Source organism: Gossypium arboreum, chromosome 9 (assembly GCF_025698485.1).
Source record: "Gossypium arboreum isolate Shixiya-1 chromosome 9, ASM2569848v2, whole genome shotgun sequence".
NCBI classification, from domain to species: domain Eukaryota; kingdom Viridiplantae; phylum Streptophyta; class Magnoliopsida; order Malvales; family Malvaceae; genus Gossypium; species Gossypium arboreum.
Window position 1 is genome coordinate 84640892 of NC_069078.1, and position 21252 is coordinate 84662143.

Genomic DNA, 21252 nt, shown 5'->3' on the forward strand with positions numbered 1-21252 from the left:
TGATTATTTTTATAAATTACTCTTTTTAAAAAAATATTTATGATTTTTTTTTGAAACTTTATTAAATGATGTTGAAAAAGATAATAATAAATGCTCCACTATTTTTAACTCAGGTTGTATCCGAGGCTTCCAACAATGAGCCAACCATACGAAACAAATAATAGTTACTCTCGCCCTTAATCCTTATAAACAAAAGCCCGGCCCAAATGACTCCATGGACCTAACCTTACCCTTGTGTTCGGTTTACATATGTTAAATTAAAGGGTAAAAAAGTAAAAAAAAATTATTAAATTATTTAAATATTTTCATTTAAGTAACTAATTCAATTATAGGTAATTTAAATCTTGTATCAATAAAAAAAATTTCCTCAAAATGCTTAACTCAAACATGTTTTGAAGATATTAAAAAGTCAATTTTGGCCTCCATATTATTAATGACAACATTGACGAAAATGTGTATCATATTTACAGTGCTATGCCTTATGGAAAAAGACAGGTTTTTGTATTTAAAAAATAATAAAAAGTACATCATAATATTATAATTTATTTTTTTAAGAATGATTATTTTTTAGGCCTCGTGAGTTACTGAGATATCAACTCAAATAGAACTCAAAATGAATTTCTCATTTTGCAGCGGGTTCGATGGATGCGGATTGACGATGGACGAATTCGCCTGACCAGAGATTTGCCGTTGATGGGAAGGTGAGAAGAAAGTCTTTGCAATCGAGCTCAAGCAGAGATAGAGTATGGGTCACCTGGAATTTTTGCTGTTTTAAATGCTACAAGAGGAAGGAAAGTGACTTATCAGCTGATTTCTCTTTTGTTGGGTTTTGTTATTGTTGGAGAGCTACTTTATTATTTTTTTAATATAATCCAACCTGTTTAACTTTAAAAAAATATATATGTAATTGAAGTATGGTATTTTTTATGAAATAATAAATTGAATTACCTTTAAGTAATAAACTTAGACAAACTTACTTTCAGATTTTAATTCAAATCTCTAAAATGGAATACAGTTTTTCAAGTTAGGAACATGGTTTGGAGGAATTAAGGAAACTCATGAAAAATGTACAAATATATTTTACATGCAGTCTACAAAAAGAGGTAATAATATTAATGTTGTGTCGCATTCAGAGAAGATGGGGCCAAAGATTCTTACAGTCCACCTCCCTGCTGCAGCTGGTTTTACACAACAAGACATAAGTTATAATTAAGCGATACTAAGAAACAAAATTGAAGGCTGAGATGTTATCATCATGCATCCAATATCCCACATATTACCATCTCCACCTTTTTTTTTTTTTTTTTTATTCTCTTAGAAAAACTATATTCTATTTTATCACTTTTTCCAATGCCTTTTTTATCGACTTCTGTTTTCCATGAATTTAGTTTCGCTGAAATTGTTTTATTATTGTAATATATATGATCTCCTCACTACAATAATTAATATTAATATATTGAATTCTAGTAGTTTCACGGGAAATTAATTTTTATTTTTGTATTTTTATATCTATTTTATTGTATATGGTTAAGATTTGTGATCGATTCTTTCAAATCTATAGTTCAAATCTATATTTTTTTCCTTGAAATTATAAAAGTTTTTACCATTAAACTCATCAATAGATAAATGATGTAGAAAATTAACTTTTAGTTTTTAATGATGAATGCAGCTAGATGATGAATACCTTCTTTTTAGTGAAATTACAATCATTATTTTTAGCTACTTTAGGGATTAAATGAAAATATATGTTGTGTGAAAAATTATGCAAGATTACTATAATTGTGGTTATTAGGAGAATTTAGGTATTAATATCAGTATATATAAAATAAAAATCTCGAGAGTTGATTTAATGATCAAGCATTCATTGTTTTAAGTATAATTTGAGTTCAAGTCACACTAATCACGTTGTTATTAAAACTTTACCGTCCTCTTATAATTAATATATATACATACAAAACAAAGCATGCATGGATAGGACCTCAACAATCGACATTCACTCCATTGACATTTAAGATTTGTTTGGTTGAGAGGAAAGAGAACAAAAAATTGAAGAGATAGAAAATTAAAAAGATGAAAAATATAATTTTTCTTTTTATAGGTGTACTTAGTAGAAGAGACGGAAAAATGAAAAGAAAATTATTACTTGGTAAAGGTGAAAATAGGAAGGAAAGAAAATAAAACCTTTAAAAATATATAATTTTAAAGTAAGATGTTAATTTCTCTCATCATTTCAATATTTGGAAAGTTTAATTTTTATGGATTAGGATAAAAAAATCATCTTTTTCATATTTTTTTTCCTTTGTTTTCTTCCCTACAAGACGCACTCGCAATTCATTTTCTTTCCAATTTCTTTTTCTTTCTCTCGTCCTTGTACTTTTTCATCTAAGCAAATGCACCGTTAATCTCACCTCAAATTATTATACATTCTAAAAAAATCACAAAAAAAAAAACAAACCCAAAATTCAAAACACACTAACTTTCATTGACTCTAAAGGGAAAACCTTTTAAAATAAAAATAAAAATTGAAGAAACCCTAAACACCCCTCTCAAAAAAACCAACTTTATTTATAAAGAAGGAACAAAAAAAAGTGGTGGCATTTTGGTGATTTGACAGTAAAACAAAAGGTAATTTAGGTACAAAAGTTTATCAACATAAGGCAGTAGCTTCTTCCTCAATTATTCTGAGCATATTGTGAACTGCACCTGCTATGTTATCTACTGAGTTCAGTTGGCATCCTTCTTCAACCTGTCATTTTACCATGTGAAGATCAATAATTTATTTGCTAAAATTATATATAATAAGATGAATTTACCTTGACACTGATAGAGTAGAGAATTAATGTATCCATGGATGTGACATTGAGGTGAAGGATGGAAAGGTAAAGTGAGTGTAAACCAGCAACAAGCTTGGGAAGCTGCTTGTGAACTTTTCGTGTGAGGATTCGAAGGTTAGCATGAGTTTGGATCAATGTCACCTCGATATCCGCTATTGATGCCTTTGTTTTTGGTGTATGTTTGTTGGGGATCTGTGACCAAGTGTATTGAGGGTGCGTGAAGAATTGTGCAAACGGTGGTGACGACGATGATGATAGCAATGACTTGTTGGTTTCTACACGATGCTTTTGAGCTTCAAGTGTTTGCAGAAGATGCTCAAGTTCCTTCACAAACTCTATAGCTCCACCTACTATGGATGCTTGATCACCCTACACATGCAACAATTATTTTATTCTACATACATACATACATAGAAGAGAGGGGAAGAAAGAGACAAACCCTTTGAACATAAGATTCAGGCATGAGGGAGCGTAGAACAGTGAGATGCTCATTCATTTGCTTTCGTCTGTTTCTCTCAACAGCAATGTGAGTCATTCTTTGTGTCTCAGCCTCTGCTTTGTTCTTGCAAACCCTTGGCTTTCTCCTTCTTTTTTTCCTCCCTTGAACTGCCAAGTTGGACCTTTCCATTCCCTTTGAGCGGCACTTTGGGGTCACCATTGGCAAACAACTCAAAGCATTACCACTATTCCTAGCTTGTTCTAAGGAGCTGAAACTATTTTCCATTGAGAAATCAGTGACCAATGACTCATGGTGATGGCTGCTACATGGGGTTGCGAATATAGTATCATAGATAATAAAGTTCAACAGCTCGTTGGATGAAAGGGTTTCAAGTGCCATTATCTTCTCTACAATCTCCACAATTCACAGCTCCAACTAATCATACGGCTTGAAATGCTGGGAACTTGCAAATCTAGTTTCATTTTAAAGACAAAAGGGACTTTCTAGCATAAACCCCACAGCTTCAAATCTTGTTGTTGAGAGAGAGAGAGAGAGAGAGAGAGAGAGAGAGAGAGAGAGAGGTTAAAATGAAGTTAGCAGCTAAGGTCTGGGGTAATAATGTATTAGAGAGAAAAATATATGGTGCATGCACGTGAGAGGGGCAGTATAGGAGAAAGAAAGGATAAGTTCTCTTTTGTGTGCCAGCAAGAAAGTGAAGGAAAATGAAAGAAGCTCTTCACTCAGCCTTGTTTTGGGGTTTGTCAACATTGCAGGCACAGTGACTGCAATGGAGAGTGTGGAGGTGGGGGAGGGGGGGGGGACCCAAATCTATATAGGGATATGCATACAAACAATACAACAAGCTGTGGGTTAAAGCTACTGTGCACATTCAAATCTATGTTGTATTTGGCAGGGAAAAAAAAAAAGACTGGCTCACGGGCCCTAGATTCTCGTACACTACTGTTTTACAAGGAAAGCTTAACATGTGCTTGACAACCCATTCTCTGCAGCATATACAATTGGAAGATCATCATTTGACTTGCCAATGATCATACAAATAAAGGAACATATGTGAGAATCAGTGGAGTAGACTTTTAATTAACAGCTTAGGCTTAGGTTCAAAAAAACCAAGAGCCATTAGAGTTCTTTTGAGCACTTTCATGATCACTGTAATTAGATGAAATGGCCATAAAAGAGAGATACACAAGAGACAAAGAAACACAGGGAAGGGAGCTGTCGCCTTATCTGGTGAAGAAGACTGATGGTCCGATTTGTCAGCCATATTGCAGGCTAATCCATGTGACTCTTTGGTGATGGTATGTATAGTTACAATGATGTCTGCAATGCTTAGTGAAACGTTTAACTGGAATGTAATAAAATCCTTTCACGATATAATTGGCTTTCCTCTCAACTATTGTTCTTAAGTTCAAATATTTACACACCTCTGAAACTACAAAACTACATATACCATACCCATCCACATATAATCTAGTGATAAAAAAATTAGATAGATGAAAGTTCACAATGAATTCGTTTATTTTTTTTTCCCCTGAGTTTATTGTAATAGGAAGGCATGAGTTCAAATTCTATTTAGAATATCCTAAGATAATTGAAGAAAGGAGCCTACATCAACTTATACTTTATCTAAGTCACCTTGAAGTGACTCTGATGTTTCACCTGAAGCTGCATTTTTGGAATTCAAGGGGCTTGTAAAATCTCTAAATGATATACAACTTATTGCAGCTTTATGTCCCCTTAAAATTTTTATTTTGACATGGTCAAGCAATCTTAGAGTATATTTATCATCTTCTTCTCTAGTTCTAAATATGGAGTGGCCTGTGGAATTTGACCTAAAAAATCTTTCCACTCCTTCACGTTTCTTGTGATGTTCTTTTGTGGTTGAAGAGCTTTGAGCTTCATCAGCTTTCTCCTTGTTATCTTCTTTAATCTCAATGCAAACAGCATTTTGTAGAGGACTTTGATTTGCCCCAATTTCATGCATGGAATTACTCTGAAGCAGCACAGGAGATTTCTCTAACGATTTCCTAGGCACGTCTAGCTCGCCACGACAAACCGGGCATGTTTTATTCGATTCAAGCCAAAGATCAACACATTCTTTATGGAAAACATGGAAACAAATCGTCAAAAGTCGAAGCATATCGTCATCTTCGAACTCCCCCAAACAAATAGCACATTCTAGGCCGTACTTTTCGCGACGAAACTCTTTGACGGTCGAATAATAGAACGTCGGGAAAGCTTGTACTAGTTCAGGATCAAGGCCATTGCTTTTATTTGCTGTATCTTCTGGGGCAGCAGCAACCACAACATCTGCAGCAGTGTTAGCCTCAATGTTCCTATTACTTGCAATATATTCAAGGAGACACTTTAAAAAGTGTACTGTGAAGAAACCAAATAAGAATGAAAGGAGGAAAATTACTGTTATGATTACAGGCACCGGGGGATTGTAGGCTGATGATGTTGAGGGTGGATGAGCAACATTAGAAGAATATGTTGACATTGAATAAAAATGGTAGCATATATCATTGGCTAGACTGTGTTAACTTTTCTTTTCTAGGAGATGAGATCAGTAATCCTTTTTTTTTTTTTTCAATTTTTCTTTGTTATAGGAGTATGAACAAGCGATTGGTAACCTTAATTTGGAAAGGTGATGCTTGGCAAATGGTAAAAATGTGGGGTTATTGAACGAGTCCTTATGAGAAGGATTTGGATCTTATGGCTGAATCATGTTATATTTGCCCTTAATTTCCTCTGATGACTACGATATGTTGGAACTATAAATATGGTGAGTCTTGGATATAGACCATCTAAAAGCTTAAAATTTGTGACACATGCTTAATTCTAGCCATTTCTTTTGAAAGCCATATCTTGCCTTCGACAATTATTTAGTAACAACCCTTGTGTCCTAATAAATTCTTGTTTCTTAAGGTGAATTACCTCAATTAACATATTGAGTAAATTTTAGCATTGTGAACCTTGTTCTCCGTGGTAAATTTGTACAAACATTTGACAAGATGTCCATTGATAATGATAGGCTTCTAAAAATGGATATACAATCTGTACAGACACTGAAGAGTAGTATTATTACTGACAATGAATTTTAGAAATTGAAACAGATAACAACTTCTCCCCAACTTTTCTTATATCCGTCTTCCTATACAGACTTAACCTGGGAATGGTTAAAGCAAATAATACAATGCATGGCAAAGAATTTGATGATTGGCACAGTAACACCTTATCCGATCAGCATGTTTGGTATTGGATGCGGATTCCGTTTAACCCGAGAAGCAGCAGCAGCACATTGCATTTATTTGATGCTAGCCTATACACAAGCTCAGGTGCTAGGATGCTATAATTTGGGCTTGCTCATTAGCGTAGGCGTGACAGAGACAACCCCTATAAGGAAAAGAGTGGCAATTGAGTTGAAGTTGTAAAGATCCCCTACCGATTGCAATTCTCCGAGAGCTATTCCTGCCTGCATGCAGAAGAAACATGCAACCACAAGTTATTTAAGTATCAAGATTGTATTCAAGGGATGTGCTCTGCCATGTCAGTCTAACAGCTTAACATGCAAATTTCACATGGAAGTCCAAAGTAAAATACCCTGACAGTTAAGAAAGCAGCAGGAATAAGTCCAATGAAAGTTGCCATGAAGAAAATATGGTAAGGCACATCGACAATAGGCGAAGCAACATTAATGAATGTGTTCGGCAAAGTTGGAGTAAGCCTCAAAAAAAGCATATAGTTCAACAGGCTTTCTCTTCTTTGAGCCACCTGCAAGCACGAAAAGCCGATAAAGCTTATTATACTTTTTAGCTCGATGTAAGAAAAAGACAACTTACTGAACAAGGAGTGAAATCACCTGAGCTTGGAAGAAGCTCAGCTTGTCAGGCCAAAGGGAAATGACAAGGGGGCGTCCAACTAATTTCGACAGGAAATAGCATGAAGAAGCTCCGGCAGTGGCGGTGATCACAACAAGAGCTACACCTTTCAAGACTCCAAACAATGCTCCAGCGAGCAATGACATGAAAACAGTTCCCGGAATCATGAAAGTTTGCATGAAAATGTAGACTGCACAATACCCCACCAAGACTTGTAGGGTGTAGTCACTTGTGTAGATTTCAAGGTGATCTCTACAATGATACATTGTACAAAAACAATCAATGCATATCAAAGCAACACAAACGACAGAACAAAAGACTGATAACACAGGGATTAGGATAAGCCAATGAGAAGAAAAATGTTTTAATTGTGAACCTGGAGAGCTCAAATGATCAGAGCATGATAGTTCATTTCATTGTATACCCTCTTTAACCAAATGCATTTTCTCACCAACTATCTCTTTAAAGCAAATATCTAACCATCTCACATAATCGAATCAAACTTAGCATTAACCAATAAATATTGCCCCACATTATTCTATGGTATTCTTAGTTCTCTAAGGACTTGAAGTTCTATTCTCTGCACCATTGATCCTAATGAGCTGAAGTACATTGCAGTCCAGTCCAAAATTCATTCATTTGTTGCCCAAATTCATTATAAGAAAAAACGAAACTAAAAAGGCTTCAATTGCTTGAAAACCAGATGGATCCCATAACTTGTTAAATTACAGAGAAAATAAAACATAAAAGAATTGCATGAAATCTCAAAGAAAGCATTACCCACCAAAACAAAATATTCCCAGAAAAAATAAATACAAAAACACAGCTAATTTTGTTATACATTCTCAATCACCAATAAAACACATTAAAGTAACCAATTCAATCTCTTCTTTTTTTTTTTTTCTTTTCTAAAAAACCAAATTAATAGCAAAAGGCCAAACGAACCTGAGGATATGTAGATCTTCAAGGCTTCTGGGTAATTTAAGGAAGCTATAATCAGAAGCGGGCATGGTTAAATAAACTCCCCCAAGCCCCAAAACAAAACCCATCACCACCGTAAAAGCCATCGTCACCTCCCAAAAGCTTAAAGGAAAACTGGGTTTTGATCCCTTAATCTCTTCTCTGCCTTCCATAACTTCCCTTCTCTTATCTGTTTTCAGTTTTGTGCTTTCCCCCAATAATTTTCTTTTCCTTTTATGTGGTGAATTGGAATTTGAAAATTAATTTGTCATTTGGGACACCTCCTCTTGCATTCCCTCTCTCAAATTCTTCTTTATTATCTCAAACTCAAAGAAAGAGAAAAAAAGATACCAGAAAAAAGAAACAAATTACCAGTAAAAATAAATGAAGAAATTAATAAAGAAAGAAAGAAACAGCGTCGTCGGTCGTCATCTTTTTTTACAACATAGTACAATCTTGTTGTCAACTTGTCGTCGTTTCGTATTTGTGTTCTATAATTGAATTTATTTATTTATAAAAAGCTGAGATTTTGACACGTCATTTTTTAAAACAAAAAAGGGTCTAAAAAGTAAAAAGTTTTTTGAGTGAAGAAAAAGGAAGGGAATGATTAAAAACGTGTGTGGATAGAGATGTGATCAGATTGGCTTACGTCAACCAAATCCAGGCCCACGGCATCGCGTCTCACGTGATTTCAATTGTAGGGAAGGTGTGCGTCTAAGGGTTAATTTCACTCAACACTCTCAGATTATGGTTAGATTTTGAATTGGTCTCAAATTTTGAAATATTTGTAATTAAGTCCTAAAAATGTAACTTAACTCTCTAACGTGGAATATATTGACAACATGTTAATCAGAAGTTAAAATTGTGTTTTAGCTATCACTTTGATAGTTTGAATCACTGCTTTCAAAATCAGATCGATTGGAACGGGGACTAATTGGGATATCGAACTAAAATAAGAGGTTAGACCAATTGAATTGGTTTTCTCTATTTTAAAAATAATTTTAATAATTTATTCAATTGAACCAAACAAATCAGTTGAATCGATTCGATTATAGATCCAATTCTAAAACTTTGATTTGAATCTAATGTATTAAAAACTTAATCATCTTAAATTTTATTGATAATGTTTTTTTATGTGTTTCAAGTATCCTCCTTATTAAATATGAACAAAAATTTAATGTCAAGACTAATAATTAAACTAACAAAAGGACTTGGTTAATACAATATTGATACTTTAATAACTTAATCGAATATTTTAAAGTTTAGAAACTAATTTACAATCTAAGCGATAGCTTAGGATGTTTGGTGCATTTAATCCTTTATTTTTTAAAACTTGTTTATAATAGATATGGATTTTAAAATTTCATTTATTTCTTTATATATTGATACCGAATGGCAAGGGCAATAAGATCGAGTTAAAGTTGTTTGAAGCAAGGAAAAATTCTATCTCAACTACTAAGCAATTTGAAACGTGAGAACAAGCCAAGTGAGAAATAGGTAATTTAGCACCAAATTCAACTCGCAAATTATTTTATGAATGTTTTTTTTTTGTATTTTTCATTTTTCATTATTTTTAACTTTTTTACGTGGATATGTTTTTTTCACCGTCACGGATTTGTATATAAAATTCAGCTCAGATAAATTAAATTTCTAACAAATTTCTAAGTAAAACAGTATTTTTGATGATTTTCAGAACAACAAGAGTAAAAATAGTTTTAACATAAAGAGAAATAATTCAGAAAACTCAAATCTAATACCAAATAATAAGAGAATGGTAAGGGCTCGGATAAGATTCAATTCAAGTTGTTCGAGGTAAGAAAAAAACCTATATTAACGGCTAAACAACCTGAAAAATGAGAACAAGCCAAATGAAAAATAGCATAATTCAACGGCAAGCAAAAGCTAATGAAAAAGAAAGAATCTAAAAGTAATAAATAAAGATCCAAAAGATTTGAAGCTAAAGAGAATGAGGTATTGAATGTGAGACATACACTTGAAGAGATATATGCTCCGTATTAAATCTAATTTGACATTTAACCTCATGCTGGTAACTACGTTAATTGATATAATTCTAATAATTTAAAATTTAATTACAACATGTCACAGTTTGCGGTTAATTTAAAATTTGGATTAAATTTTGGGAAAAAAAAAGCTTTCTCGCTTTGGGTCTTTATACCTTTTAAGCCTTTCAAAGCCCACATATATCCAGCTCTAGTTGGGCCTAATTCAGAGAAAGAAGTATAAAGCTTTACCAAATTTCAAACATTTTTATTTCCTTTTCAACATATTGTTGAAAATTTAAAACTAGAGACATGTTTTTAATTTTTATGGTTTAAAATACATTATTATTTTTAATTAAATCAAATACAATGTTTAGGGTTGCTTCAATTATAAAAGACTCATACATGAATTGTGGAAAAAAAAGAGTCATTGAATAACATTAACCATACCATATTAAATATGCCCAAAATATCTATTCTTAAAAAAAAATTCGATTGAGTCTTAATTAGGTTGATATTATTATTGTGATCTGTGCGGAGAACATGAGTTCAAACACACTTAAGATCTGAAATAAAAATTTAAAATCAAATTTAAATACCAAATTATGACAAAAAAATTATATATTAAATTAAACATTAAAATTATATACCGAATTTGTTACTTTAAATATAGAAAGAAGGGTGCAAGACATGCTGATTTGTTAAATTAGTAGTACACTTTTTATTTAATTATAAATTCAGTTACTGAATTAGAATAATTTATATTTTAAATCATTTAATATAACATCAATTTCATATTGAATTATACACTTACGTTAATTTTGTTAATTAATTTTAAAATTAACTAATTTTCAAGATAAAAGTCTGATTAAAATGCACGTGTCACTCAACATAAAGTTCCAAAGTTAATTTTGTTTAATAAGTAATGTAATCGATTTAGTTTTAACTTAATTGATATAGAAATTGTTATCAATATAACAGGATGTAAGATCGAAATATATTATTCTTTTATTTATAAGTTAGAGAGTGACTATAAAAATTACTTGCCTAACCTTTTTATATCTTCCCAAAATGGCCAACATTGAGCCCGAAAAAGAATGAGAAGATTTTCCCCCTCCCCCCCCCCCTCGAGTCTGACTTTCGCGGGCCGGAGGCTCACTTTGTTTGAAGACCACCTTCATAAATGGTTTATTTATTTATTTTACCATGTTAAATGGTTTTATGGTTGGTGGCTTATTGGGTTGTCTTTGCAATCCTTAGCCATTTCTCACATTTTTCTCTCCTTTTGCGTTGTCAGTGGTAGTACTGGTCTTCGTGCTAGCGACCTGTCATTGATTACCCTATGCTTCATTTTTCTTCATTTTCTTTCTACAACACCCCCCAAAAAATTGTAGAAAATTTTATATTTCCTTTGAAATTTATTCAAAATTTTAATTAAGCTCTTCTTTTCTTTAAAAAAAAATTCTCATTAATATTTTAAAATTTTTAATTAAATCATGCATCTGTTTTTGAAAAATATTATTAAATTTTTAAAATTTTAATTAAACCTCAAAATTTAATTTCTAGATTCACTACTGATCTCGAAATTTATACTAAATCTCTTATTACCTGTATTTTGAGCCTTCGATAACTTATTTCTTAAACTAATAGAAATTTAGTTGTTCGAATTGATAACTTCATATATTGCTAGCACTTGATCCCAAGACCTACGTCAATATCCACCGATAAAATGAACAACACACTAATTCATAATTCTTTTGACGATTGAAGTGGATAAATAGTTTTATTTTTCGGATTATTTATAATGTATCTGTAGTTTATTTCTTGATACATTCACCTGTTATGTATATAACCATTTAAGTATGTTTGACTTTTATTGTAAACTTACTATTTAGTAAAAAAAAGGTTTTATGCTGAAATTTTGTATAATGGGAAAAGATTCTATTAAAATAAAAAACGAGTTAAATCAAACTTTCTTTCTATTTTTGATGAAACTTCTCTTCTCTAAAAGGGGAACTTAAAAGGCAAAAAGAACAGTCTCTCCCACATCATTTCAATCAAACGTTGACCATTATCACTCAGCTGTCATTTTGACCTAAGCTAAAATAGCTACCGTCCATTATCCGTCCACGCATTCTGTTAATTGTGCGGCGCGAATCAGTATATCATCATAAAAACACGCCACGTGTTTCACTTGCATCGTCACCCTGGGTTACTCTATCATCATCTTCTAACCCTAGTCTCGTCGGAGTTATAAATATTACCTCCCTTCATGGTATCACATTTTCGTTAATTTTTCTTTCTCTCTTACATTAAAAAAAAAAAAAAAAACTCCCCATTACGGTCTTATCTTACCCCTTCCATTTTTAATTTCGATTTTTCCAAGGCTTACAAGGAAAAAATAAAAATTTCCAGAAATTATTAAATTTTATATATAAAAAGGAAAACCCACTATAAAAGATTCCAAGAAATTGAGTCTTTTGATGAATTCATCAGTAGTGTATCTCTTTTTGTTTGGTTCCTCGGAAATCTAAAATGCGAAGAAACGAGTGTTTCGTGTTATGAATCGAGCTTTGTAAACGGTGAAGCAAACGAGTAGAAGGAGAGAGAATTTTGTTCTGGAAGATAGAAATTGAAGGGTTGGGAGAAAAGATCAGAGAAATGGCGGGAGAGAAGAGGAGATTCGCGATTGGTTACGCGCTTTTGCCGAAGAAAGAGAACAGTTTCATTCGAGAATCTTTGGTGAACCTGGCGAAATCACGAGGAGTGGATCTGGTTAAGATCGATAGGGAGCGTTCTTTGGTCGATCAAGGGCCGTTCGATTGCGTACTCCACAAGTTGTACGGTGAGGATTGGAAGATCCAACTCGCGGATTTCCGTTCTCGAAACCCTAATGCCGTAATCGTCGATTCTCCCGACGCGATTGAGCGGCTCCACAACAGGATTTCGATGCTGCAGGTGGTGTCCGAACTGAAGATCGAGAATCAAAGCGAAACATTTGGGATCCCTAAACAGATTGTGATTTACGACCAAGAAACCCTATTTGATAACCAAGCGTGGGAGTTGCTTAAGTTTCCAGTGATTGCGAAGCCCTTGGTGGCTGATGGAAGCGCCAAATCTCACAAAATGACTCTAGTTTTTAACCGCGACGGGTTGAACAAGCTCAAGCCCCCTATTGTATTGCAGGAGTTTGTTAACCATGGAGGGGTTATATTCAAGGTTTACGTGGCTGGGGAATATGTGCAATGTGTTAAAAGGAAGTCATTACCGGATGTTTCGGAAGAAAAATTGAAGAGCTTGGAAGGTTCTCTACGGTTTTCTCAAGTTTCCAATTTGCCCACTCACGAGAAAAGCGATGATACGTATTATAAGATGATGAATTTGGAGGATACTGAATTGCCACCACAGATTTTCATGACAGATATTGCAAAGGGTTTGAGGAAGGCGATGAAATTGAATTTGTTTAACTTTGATGTGATAAGAGATACCCGGTTCGGAAACCGTTATCTTATCATTGACATTAACTATTTTCCGGGCTATGCAAAAATGCCAGGGTATGAAACTGTTTTAACTGATTTCTTTTGCGATATAATGATTCTGAAAGAAAGGGAAAAGGGTTTGCTTGAAGAATGTAGCCAGAAGAAAATGGCAGGCACTGATGGAAGGCAGCTTCTTAACTGCGAGGAAGAAGTGAGGAAAACTGTGACCAATTCCGGCTGTAGCGACGGGGAAGAGAAGGAGAACTCGATTCAAGTCTGACCAAAAAATTGTAGGGAAATTTGATGAGAAAGGTGTAGCTTGATTTGTTTTCATAGCTGGTTGTTTTGGAGGGTCGTTGCAATTGTACAAGGATTGGAACCCTGGTGCTGGCTAATGGAGGCAAAGTAAGTTGCACACTTTTCAATTGTTAGGTATTGGTTCATACAGGGGGTGACGGTAAGTAGGTTGGGTACTTTGAGATTAGTTGTAGCCTCTTGACAAAAATTACATGGTGTTTCAGTGTTAATCATGTATATTCTGTCCGCTGTTGCTTTGGAGATAGGTACTTCTCAAAATACTTTGACGTTTTAGGGAAATTTAAGTTGTACTTTGAGGCTTTCAAATGTTCTTTTGCTAAGCAACTGTTATAGTTTTCACCTTGACAAGTTTTAATCAGTGGATTTTTCCATATTTCCAATGATAGTTTCATTTTAATTTTCTTGCTTTTGTCAATCATAGACTCATTTATTGTCTTCTTGCTTTTTATGTGCTTTGATTAAATCGTTGTGCTTCTTTAGATGCTTGATCGGATTTAGATTTGAAGAATTGATTGGTATGGCTCCAGAAGGGTATTGTTCTTTGAAGTTAGTGGTAGTTCCTCACTAAATCCTACCAAAAATGTTTATAAGGATGATGCTATGGTACCCCTTTTTAGTTTAGGTACATAGGTTGCCAGCTTGGGGAATTAGTTCATATTCACCTCTACGATTTGCAGGTAATCCTTAGTTCATGTTCTCTTCTAGGTTTTAGGGGTAATTGGTATATAATGTGGTTGTTGAATATCAGAGATTGTAATCTGTTTTAGACAGGGTCTACCTCCTTTTTTCCCCATAAAATCACCTTTAGAATGTACATCCAGATTGCATACTACGTTTCGAAAGAAAGCTATTGGTGCTTTAAATGGAGCGAAAATATCAGTTTTGTTTCTTTTTAATTCTCCTATAAGGGAATACATTTTGAAATTGAATGCCAAGTGATGTGTTGATATCCAAATGTTGTATTAATTGCAGATTAGTTTTTATGATTGATTGAGAATTAGGTGGGAAGTTTTTGATTCACTTTATCGTTATGGTTGCAATGATCTTTTTAGCTACTCGCATCGAATAAGGGGTCATGATATCTTTGTTGCATATGCATGCTGTGAGGACCTTGGAATCTATTGAAACGTAAATCTTATACAAAGGCTTGCTGTTTTCTATGCAACGGTTTTTCATTTGTCCTGTTCTTGCATCCTGCTTTTATGGTACTATTTCCACCAACAACTATTGCTGCCATAACCGACAAATTTGGACGGTTATTAGATTCCAAACCTTTTGCACTTGTTTTGAATCATAATGCCTTTTAAAGTTTATGCTTCCACCATACTTGTCGTGATCAAAGCTTTACAGCTATATACTTTAATGAGTTGGTTCCGGCACCAAGTGTTGGCTAGGAATACGTGAAACATTGTTTTCGTGTTGCCTGCATGCCAGTAGCTTGACCTTATGTAGAGTTGCTCTTTTTTTTGCATACCTGTATTTATTTTGTCTCCTGTAATCCTTTTGGCTGCCGGTATGGCCATTGAATGAGACAAATTCAGCCCGTTCCAGTTGCTTGGGTTCCAGTTCTGTATATTTGTTAAAAGATTTTACAGCTTCATGCAGTACATGCATATTGACCTAATTTTATCTTTATAGATGAGACCATCACAATAGCATTTATTATGCATGTTGAATGTGTGTGTGCATTAACGTAGTGAACATGATATGCTCTACAAAATGAAAGGTGGTTTCAAAAGAGGTAATGAAGGTGAAAGTTGAGGGAATCTAAAAAGTTTATTTCCATTTCAGAGTTTGCTTCCTTTTACAGATAAATGCTGGCTGAGGGTATTTTATCTTATCTATTCAAATTAGCACATTCGTATTGAAATTCAAATGATGCTTTTAAATGGGTTGTGGTTCATTGAATCTACAATATTTTGCTTCTTTTGTTGCCTCATATATTGGGGCTGTGTTTGAGCTTAGTTGTAATGATATTTAATCAAATTGTTGGTGCTACTTCTTTCCTTCAATGGCTACCTGCTGTTGTGGGAATCCCATCCTATTCACGTTATATAAACGCCTTTTTTTTTTATAAAAATAATTTAAATGATTCCCTTCACATTCGTTTTAATCGTTATTTGGCGGATTTGTGTCATTAACCCATGTTTTATTCATTATTAAAGCTTTCTTAAAGAAAGTTATAGGAGCGGGGATTCGTGGCGCAATGGTAGCGCGTCTGACTCCAGATCAGAAGGTTGCGTGTTCGATTCACGTCGGGTTCAAATCCCATGAACTGATCTCCAGTTTTTTTCCCCTCATCTATTTTTATTTCAGATCCTCCTTTATTTCTTTTTCCATATTCAGATCCCCCTTTATTTCTTTTTCCATATTCAGATCCAAGTCCCAACCCAAATTTCCGTAGGCGGAGGTACCAAATAGTCCAATGCGTTGTAAATAATATCAGTCAAATAAATATATATATTATAGAAGTAGTTCAATTAATTTAAGGCTTAAGATTTAAATATACATCGAGCTTTATTATTAAGTGGTTGTTGCATGTGAATAAAATTATAATTTCTTGTTTAACTATGATTATAATTTATAAAGATTTACAATCTTTCAAAATATCCTATTGGAATAATGAAAGATTAATCTTTATTCCTTTAACAAACACCGTCGATAATGATTCAAAAATATCCTATTAGAATAATGAAAGATTAATCTTTGTTCCTTTAACAAACACATCGATAATGAACATAACAAGTCATAATCAATCTTCCATTTTAAAGTTAAATTTTGTCTTGAGATAATCTAACTCACAAAACAACTTAAAATTATTCCAACTGTATTTTTATTTAATTTTAAAAACCATACGAGTACATTTAGAGAAAAAAAAGATTAATTCTATTTTGAAAGTCGATTTGAATTTTTTTAAAAAATTAGGGCATAGAAACAGGTAATTTAGGATTAGTGGTGAATTTAATTTCTCAAAAATATAAAATTACACTTATATTTTTAAAAAATCACATTTTAACCACTAAATTAATATAATAATAAATTTACATTTTAACCACTTATAATTTTCTTTTTGGTGCTAACTTAAAGTTCTTCCACATAGCTATATCCGCTTTCAAATGGTGTAAAATATAAATTGTACATTGGACATTTTTGTATTGATTATTTTATAAGATTTGGACTATACATCTAAGCAGTCGGTTTGGTAACGATTTCAACCTGAGCGTATTTTTCTAATAATAAATTAGTGTAATTAATTCTCTTTTATACCAATTAAAATTTTAATTCCACTCAATTTCGGTCACATTAATTAAAATATTATGTACCAATTGATACATGAATAATATATATACAATTTCTAATCTTTTCTGTATGGTAAAAATAACAAAAATTTATCGAACTATTATACTTCGACAGATACATAAATATTTTATATTTAAAATTTATTTAATATTAATTTGATATTTGTCAATATATTATATATTTATATACATATATTAAATATATAATTTAAAATATAACTAAATTTGAAACAGTGTATCTAAACAAATTAATACTGATACGTACTAATTTTAATAAAATAAATAAATTTACCGGACATTACAAACTACCTTGCAATGGAATATTACATAGAGCTACTTGCCCTTATTATTCGATCGCCTGGGAAGTTGCTTGTCGCAATAGGAAGGATTAAAAAAGGCATGGAAAATAAGGCCCGATAATGATATGGAAAACCGAACAATAATTACAGCAACTATTATTACAGTAAATTCCAACAAGACGTAAAGTATAATACACATAAAGCTGTAACACACCCTCAGCAAACCCAAAGACCAACAAAATATCATAATGGGTGACTTATAACCACATACCATATACGAAGACTAGAAATGACAAGATCTTTGAACTTACTCTTCTTGATCAGGCTGCAAGTACTACAATCACGATGAGAAGCACAATTCCGAATATCACCAGGAGCAAGCAGGCCTGCACAAGCCAATTTAGATGGTGCCATCAATCAGAGCATATATATGTGTCCTGATGGTGCTTTTTATAAAGAATCAGAGTATTGTATGTTACCAGAGAAGAACTTGATCTCTGGATCTTTGTAGCTTTTACAAGATGGGATTTTGCTTGTACAGTGGCAACCTGTGAATTTTCGATATGTGTTCCGATGTCATCTGCATTATAGATATGCTTTTGGTACATTTCAAGGTGATTCAGAACAAGCATAGTGAATTCAGTGCAAAGGATGAAATGCTTTTACCAATTAGAGCTCCTTGTTCATGAACTAGCACTGCAAGATCTTTGAATATCTCGTTGACCTCACCAATTTTCTGCTGAATTTCTTGTATTCCTAGTTCTCTTTCTTCAATAATAGCCTCATTAAATGTAATCTCATTATCCAACAGCACAACCTCCTGTCTTTAAGAAGAAAAAAATACTCAAACGGTAAAAAGGCTGCAGTTGGATATCAAATGATATTCAGTTATAAGAATATAATAGATAAACAACATCCATGGATCACAGAGAAGCAATAGTTATAGTAGTAGCAGGATATGGCTCCATAAGTATTTAGAATATACAATTCAGAAAGACATAATATCACTTGAGATCTTTTTGATCATTATCACCCTTGAACAAGTGTTTGTATGCATATAAATGTACAGAGAGGCAAAGCTTGCATGTAGATTCATATATTTTACAAGGAAAAAAGAACGGACACAGAGGATTCATGCAACTTCCTAATCTATTTGTAAACCAGAACTTACCTTCTTGATTCCACAAGAAGGGCTTGCTGTTCAGCACCTTTATCTGAAGCTAAGTCTATCTCACTGATCCCGTTGCTGCATGTAACAGGAAGAAGCATGATTAAGGATATCCACACAAAACAAATTTTGCACTTGCAAACAGTAAATGGCAGAAACTTCAGTAAACAATATAGATAATTTTATGTGTGATTTGCGAAGACCATCTTGCTAATAACTCAATTTTCTAAGTATGCCACTAACACAAGAATGATGAACCGTCCTATACATGAAACTACCTTGAAGGAAGAACTGCCTGGGGAACAAAAGGAGTGTATGCCGTTTCTCTTTCGGCTGCAAGCCGTTGAGCCTTCTGAAACTCTTTCAAAACTGCTTGAAAATCCTTGGCAAGTTTAGCATCTATTATCTTCTTGCTTGCCTACAATTACAAAGGATTAAAAGGTCATCAAGTAGTTCCTGAGGAGAAAGGGGGCGTTGAGTGGTTTTATCAATAAATTCAATCACCAATGCATGATGAGTTACTATGAGTTGGAATAGAACAAAAGAAATATTATGAATGAATAACACCAGAGGTCCACAGCTATAATCAACCAAAATCCAAGCTTACGCTAACTTCATCACGGTGATCTGTTTCACTAGCTTGTTTAACTTTGGTGGAAGTGTCCTTCACTAATTGTCCAATATGCAGCCTCGTTTTGTGCCTGCCAATTGAGAAACATGTCAGCTATATTCCCCCACTCATGATCTGATTAGAATATAATAAAAATCACTCGAGAAATTCGAAAGATCATTGCTTATGCAATACAATGTTGGCAGATCGCTAAGTGATCATAAAAACACCAACGTTAACTATCAAGAAACAATATAAAGTTATAAATTTAGAGAATTTCATCTAAATTGGACTTGATACAAAAGCTAAAATCAAAGCGATTAACAAATATAAGAAACAGTTTTGTCTAATTTGATCCAAAATCAAATGATGATAGCATTGAAATACGGTGAACAGTTAAAATCGTAAGCGAAAGGACTGAATTGGGAAGACTTAACAGTTTTTCACGGAGGTCGGGCGAGTCCTTAGGGGTACCAAGGGTGTTGACGAGTCGTTGGAAGGTGGAGAGAGCGGTATTGATCTGGAAAATACCAGAAGCCACAGCTTGCGTGGCGTCTTGCTTGCCATTGATGAGGTTTTGCTGCCTCGAAGGAAATGACCGTCCAGCTTCCAGATCCTGAAAGCTCATGATTGCTCCTCCTCTGTGTGTCTTCTTGTTACGAACACACCATTTTCTCGAGAAGAGGGATGGGAAAAAAGCAAAGAAACAAGCTAAAACTCTGTTCTGTTGCACCGTTTAAAATTAACTGTTGAGAAGTAGGTGAAGAATCAGGGCGAGAATTGAGAGGGAAGGAAATTATTTGACGTTTTCGAAAAAACAAATAAAATAAAAAAATATATATTTAATAAGGGAAATATTATCGTTCGTTATCCATTTATTTGTTTTGGTGATGTTTTATTTATTTGATTAATCATATAACAAGTAATAGAGTTTGGTTGAAATGCAAATATTTTAAGTAATGGGATGACTTAATTTTATTTTGTACTTTGAGCCTTAATCTATGTTTTTTCCTTGGGATAAAGTAACGTTAACGGTATGCTTTATTACTTTGAAAGAAAAGCTGAGGGAGAAGATTAGAATAGAATTCTCTACCAATATATCTCAAGGTAAATTATTAAAATAATTATTTTTGTTTACCTTATATTACATTTTAGTTACTTATATTTGAAATATTAAGTTTTAGTCACTTACATTATCGTGTTGTAATATTTTAATTACTAAGAAGTTAACGATGTAATGGTAGTGATGTAACACGTTAAATCATAATTTCAAATAAAAATTTTAGATTAATTTATACAATCAGTTTCCATATTTTTTCGTTTTAAGCAATTTAATGTAGTTTTTTTTATGTTTTCATTTGTTAAAACTAGTCCCTATACTTTTATTTTTTTAAACAATTTAATTTTTTCGAGTGAGGCGAACTTGTGGACTAGTTTTAACAAATAGAAAATATAAAAAAACTAAGTTAAAAAAAATGAAGAAGGAGGAAGCAGAAGAGAATGAGAATAGAAAAAGGAACGTTAAAAGAATATAAAAGAAAAAATTAAGTTGCTCAAAATAAAAAAAATATAAGAATCAATTATAAAATTTAACCTAAAATTTTCGTTTAAAATAATAATTCAACATGTTACCTTTACACCATTAACAGCTCAATAACTAAAATGTTAAAACATAACATTTTAAACATAAATAACTAAAATATAATCTGAGACCAACAAAAATTACTATTTTAATAATTTACCCTAAATTTTATTGAAGTATATACTGGAGATACTAAAGATATAAAGTTGAATCTCCCATGATGATTTGATGGTCAAGAGTATTCACCGTCTCAAGTATAACTTGGATTCCCAGGTGTAGCCTAAATTCGAGTCAAGCTGGACACGTTTGTTGCCAATATATATATACAAAGTTATCCTCAACTGAACTTTTGAATTAAATAAAAA

The 21252-nt window shown here is 33.0% G+C and overlaps 5 protein-coding genes and 1 non-coding gene across 7 annotated transcripts; 2 read left to right on the plus strand and 4 right to left on the minus strand.

The window, feature by feature from the left end:
* Window positions 1-2461: 2461 nt before the first annotated feature.
* LOC108454077 (transcription factor bHLH71-like) lies at window positions 2462-3958 on the minus strand. The gene is made up of 3 exons (XM_017752388.2): window positions 3274-3958; window positions 2814-3203; window positions 2462-2746 (listed from the first exon to the last, which is right to left on the minus strand). Exons 1-3 carry the CDS (start codon window positions 3670-3672, stop codon window positions 2648-2650), a joined length of 888 nt encoding a protein of 295 aa, XP_017607877.1. The 5' UTR covers window positions 3673-3958; the 3' UTR covers window positions 2462-2647.
* A 948-nt stretch (window positions 3959-4906) lies between these two features.
* On the minus strand, window positions 4907-5791 carry LOC108454981 (RING-H2 finger protein ATL29). Its single transcript, XM_053018650.1, has one exon. It carries the CDS (start codon window positions 5789-5791, stop codon window positions 4907-4909), a length of 885 nt encoding a protein of 294 aa, XP_052874610.1.
* Window positions 5792-6284: 493 nt separating this feature from the next.
* LOC108454381 (uncharacterized membrane protein At4g09580-like) lies at window positions 6285-8634 on the minus strand. Its single transcript, XM_017752825.2, has 4 exons — window positions 8118-8634; window positions 7154-7424; window positions 6895-7065; window positions 6285-6766 (listed from the first exon to the last, which is right to left on the minus strand). The coding sequence occupies exons 1-4, from the start codon at window positions 8303-8305 to the stop codon at window positions 6641-6643; spliced, it is 756 nt and encodes a 251-aa protein (XP_017608314.1). The 5' UTR covers window positions 8306-8634; the 3' UTR covers window positions 6285-6640.
* Window positions 8635-12347: 3713 nt separating this feature from the next.
* On the plus strand, window positions 12348-14344 carry LOC108454385 (inositol-tetrakisphosphate 1-kinase 1-like). The gene has a single exon (XM_017752830.2). The coding sequence runs from the start codon at window positions 12794-12796 to the stop codon at window positions 13889-13891; it is 1098 nt and encodes a 365-aa protein (XP_017608319.1). The 5' UTR covers window positions 12348-12793; the 3' UTR covers window positions 13892-14344.
* Window positions 14345-16121: 1777 nt separating this feature from the next.
* Window positions 16122-16193, plus strand: TRNAW-CCA (transfer RNA tryptophan (anticodon CCA)). Its single transcript has one exon. It is a non-coding gene; the product is annotated as a tRNA-Trp (tRNA).
* A 1455-nt stretch (window positions 16194-17648) lies between these two features.
* LOC108455864 (syntaxin-22-like) lies at window positions 17649-20191 on the minus strand. 2 transcript variants are annotated; one of them, XM_017754431.2, is made up of 7 exons: window positions 19743-20191; window positions 19303-19396; window positions 18974-19113; window positions 18699-18773; window positions 18194-18351; window positions 18007-18075; window positions 17649-17913 (listed from the first exon to the last, which is right to left on the minus strand). In XM_017754431.2, exons 1-7 carry the CDS (start codon window positions 19931-19933, stop codon window positions 17771-17773), a joined length of 870 nt encoding a protein of 289 aa, XP_017609920.1. In that variant the 5' UTR covers window positions 19934-20191; the 3' UTR covers window positions 17649-17770. The 2 variants fall into 2 exon arrangements, with proteins under 2 accessions (XP_017609920.1, XP_017609921.1); XM_017754432.2 differs by having other exon boundaries at window positions 18007-18107.
* Window positions 20192-21252: the final 1061 nt, after the last annotated feature.